This window comes from Babylonia areolata, chromosome 17 (assembly GCF_041734735.1).
Source record: "Babylonia areolata isolate BAREFJ2019XMU chromosome 17, ASM4173473v1, whole genome shotgun sequence".
Taxonomy (NCBI): Eukaryota; Metazoa; Mollusca; class Gastropoda; order Neogastropoda; family Buccinidae; genus Babylonia; species Babylonia areolata.
In genome coordinates this window covers 1,865,251-1,868,888 of record NC_134892.1, presented here as the reverse complement: position 1 = coordinate 1,868,888, position 3,638 = coordinate 1,865,251, and the positions used below count along the sequence as shown (strand labels likewise).

Genomic DNA, 3,638 nt, shown 5'->3' with positions numbered 1-3,638 from the left:
ACAGAGAGAGACAGAGACAAAGAAACAGGGGGAGACAGAGACACACACAGAGACAGTGACAAACACATGGAGACAGACAGACACACAGACAGACAGACACACACACACACACACACACACACACACACACACACAGACAGTTTGTTTAATCACTCACAATTGATTTATTCATGAAACGTTGGAGAAAAAGACAGAGTTTCACCAAGTCTCCGCAACAGTGATCCATTAATTTGGGAACACAGACAGAGATGACAAAGAATAATGACAGAATCCAGGGAACAGGCGGGACCAGCAGTAAATGATTCAGAATGTGTCAGGGAACTGGAAGAATCCAGGGAACAGGCGGGACCAGCAGTAAATGATTCAGAATGTGTCAGGGAACTGACAGAATCCAGGGAACAGGTGGGACCAGCAGTAAATGATTCAGAATGTGTCAGGGAACTGACAGAATCAAGGGAACAGGTGGGACCAGCAGTAAATGATTCAGAATGTGTCAGGGAACTGACAGAATCAAGGGAACAGGTGGGACCAGCAGTAAACGATTCAGAATGTGTCAGGGAACTGACAGAATCCAGGGAACAGGCGGGACCAGCAGTAAATGATTCAGAATGTGTCAGGGAACTGACAGAATCAAGGGAACAGGTGGGACCAGCAGTAAACGATTCAGAATGTGTCAGGGAACTGACAGAATCCAGGGAACAGGCGGGACCAGCAGTAAATGATTCAGAATGTGTCAGGGAACTGACAGAATCCAGGGAACAGGCGGGACCAGCAGTAAATGATTCAGAATGTGTCAGGGAACTGACAGAATCCAGGGAACAGGCGGGACCAGCAGTAAATGATTCAGAATGTGTCAGGGAACTGGAAGAATCCAGGGAACAGGAATAAGGGATGAACTGGAAATGCAGTGTGGGGGTGGTGGTGGTGGTGGTGGTGGGGAGAGGGGGGGTTGCCATAAAACAGAGAAGGGGGATAATTATGAGTGGTAACAACAACGGGAGGTGTGTGAATAGATGCATGTAGGTGTGGGAAGCCTAAGAAATATGTAACTGACTTGGAGGCAATCTCGATGAAATGAAAGTAACTGCGAATGTCAGAGATGGTGGAAGGGAAGGCAGTGGAGTCTTCTTCTTCTTCTTCTTCGTTCATGGGCTGCAACTCCCACGTTCACTCGTATGTACACGAGTGGGCTTTCACGTGTATGACCGTTTTTACCTCGCCATGTAGGCAGCCATACTCCGTTTTCGGGGGTGTGCATGCTGGGTATGTTCTTGTTTCCATAGCCCACCGAACGCTGACATGGATTACGGGATCTTTAACGTGCGTATTTAATCTTCTGCTTGCATATACACACGAAGGGGGTTCAGGCACTAGCAGGTCTGCACATATGTTGACCTGGGAGATCGTAAAAATCTCCACCCTTCACCCAAAAGGCGCCGTCACCGTGATTCGAACTCGGGACCCTCAGATTGACAGTCCAACGCTTTAACCACTTGGCTATTGCGCCCGTCAGTGGAGTCAAATGGCTGAGAAATGGAAAAGGAATGGATGGCAGCCTGGAAGCTGTATAGGTGATGGTGTAAAGGTGATGGTGTAAGGGTGAAGGTGTAAAGGTGATGGTGTAAGGGTGATGGTGTAAGGGTGATGGTGTAAGGGTGATGGTGTAAGGGTGATGGTGTAAGGGTGATGGTGTAAGGGTGATGGTGTAAAGGTGATGGTGTAAGGGTGATGGTGTAAAGGTGATGGTGTAAAGGTGATGGTGTAAAGGTGATGGTGTAAAGGTGATGGTGTAAGGGTGATGGTGTAAAGGTGATGGTGTAAGGGTGATGGTGTAAAGGTGATGGTGTAAAGGTGATGGTGTAAGGGTGATGGTGTAAAAGTGATGGTGTAAGGGTGAAGCTGTAAAGGTGATGGTGTAAAGGTGATGGTGTAAGGGTGAAGCTGTAAAGGTGATGGTGTAAAGGTGATGGTGTAAGGGTGAAGCTGTAAAGGTGATGGTGTAAGGGTGATGGTGTAAAAGTGATGGTGTAAGAGTGATGGTGTAAAGGTGATGGTGTAAGGGTGATAGTGTAAGGGTGATGGTGTAAGGGTGATGGTGTAAGGGTGAAGCTGTAAAGGTGATGGTGTGAAGGTGATGGTGTAAGGGTGATGGTGTAAAGGTGATGGTGTAAGGGTGATGGTGTAAGGGTGAAGCTGTAAAGGTGATGGTGTAAAGGTGATGGTGTAAGGGTGATGGTGTACAGGTGATGGTGTACAGGTGATGGTGTAAGGGTGATGGTGTAAGGGTGATGGTGTAAGGGTGATGGTGTAAGGGTGATGGTGTAAAGGTGATGGTGTAAGGGTGATGGTGTAAGGGTGATGGTGTAAAGGTGATGGTGTAAAGGTGATGGTGTAAGGGTGATGGTGTACAGGTGATGGTGTAAGGGTGAAGCTGTAAAGGTGATGGTGTAAGGGTGAAGCTGTAAGGGTGATGGTGTAAGGGTGATGGTGTAAAGGTGATGGTGTAAAGGTGATGGTGTACAGGTGATGGTGTAAGGGTGATGGTGTAAGGGTGATGGTGTACAGGTGATAGTGTACAGGTGATGGTGTAAAGGTGATGGTGTACAGGTGAAGCTGTAAAGGTGATGGTGTAAGGGTGATGGTGTAAGGGTGAAGCTGTAAAGGTGATGGTGTAAAGGTGATGGTGTAAGGGTGATGGTGTACAGGTGATAGTGTACAGGTGATGGTGTAAAGGTGATGGTGTACAGGTGATGGTGTAAAGGTGATGGTGTAAAGGTGATGGTGTAAAGGTGATGGTGTAAGGTGATGGTGTACAGGTGATGGTGTAAAGGTGATGGTGTAAGGGTGATGGTGTAAAGGTGATGGTGTAAAGGTGATGGTGTAAAGGTGATGGTGTAAAGGTGAAGCTGTAAAGGTGATGGTGTAAGGGTGATGGTGTAAGGGTGATGGTGTAAAGGTGATGGTGTAAAGGTGATGGTGTAAAGGTGATGGTGTAAGGGTGATGGTGTAAGGGTGATGGTGTAAAGGTGATGGTGTAAAGGTGATGGTGTAAGGGTGATGGTGTACAGGTGATGGTGTAAAGGTGATGGTGTACAGGTGATGGTGTAAGGGTGATGGCTGTAAGGTGATGGTGTAAGGTTATGGTGTAAGGGTGATGGTGTAAGGGTGATGGTGTAAGGGTGATGGTGTAAGGGTGATGGTGTAAGGTGATGGTGTAAGGGTGATGGTGTAAAGGTGATGGTGTAAAGGTGATGGTGTAAGGTTATGGTGTAAGGGTGATGGTTGAACAGAACTGGACTGGTAAATGATCCCGTCGTAGACCAACTTTGAAAACAACAGCAACAACAACAGAGCACAAGAATGGGGTGACAGTTTTGTGAAGGACGGACAATGAACGTAATGACAAGATGAAACACTGTATTCATCAGCTGCTGGTCCCACACAGAATTAGTGGTTTGAGCTGGAATGTGGACAACTGGAAATAGATTTAGGTGTGTGTAGGAAGTAGTGCACCCATACCCTTTCCTTTACCTACCTGTGGTAGAGTTCATTGGAACGCGGGAACATCAAAGGAAAGACTGGATAGAACATGCACTGAGTTCAGGGACTGGAATGTGAAGGCTGACGTGTAAACAGAA

General features: G+C 47.1%; 1 protein-coding gene across 1 annotated transcript in view; it reads left to right on the top strand.

Moving 5' to 3' along the window:
* The first annotated feature begins 261 nt into the window (after positions 1–261).
* The window catches only part of LOC143291377 (peptidyl-prolyl cis-trans isomerase-like 3), a 45,970-nt gene continuing 42,593 nt past the window's right edge, over positions 262–3,638 (top strand). The window contains exon 1 of the mRNA XM_076601218.1: positions 262–402. Coding sequence (XP_076457333.1) covers positions 262–402 — 141 coding nt within the window. The remainder of the gene's footprint in view (positions 403–3,638) is intronic.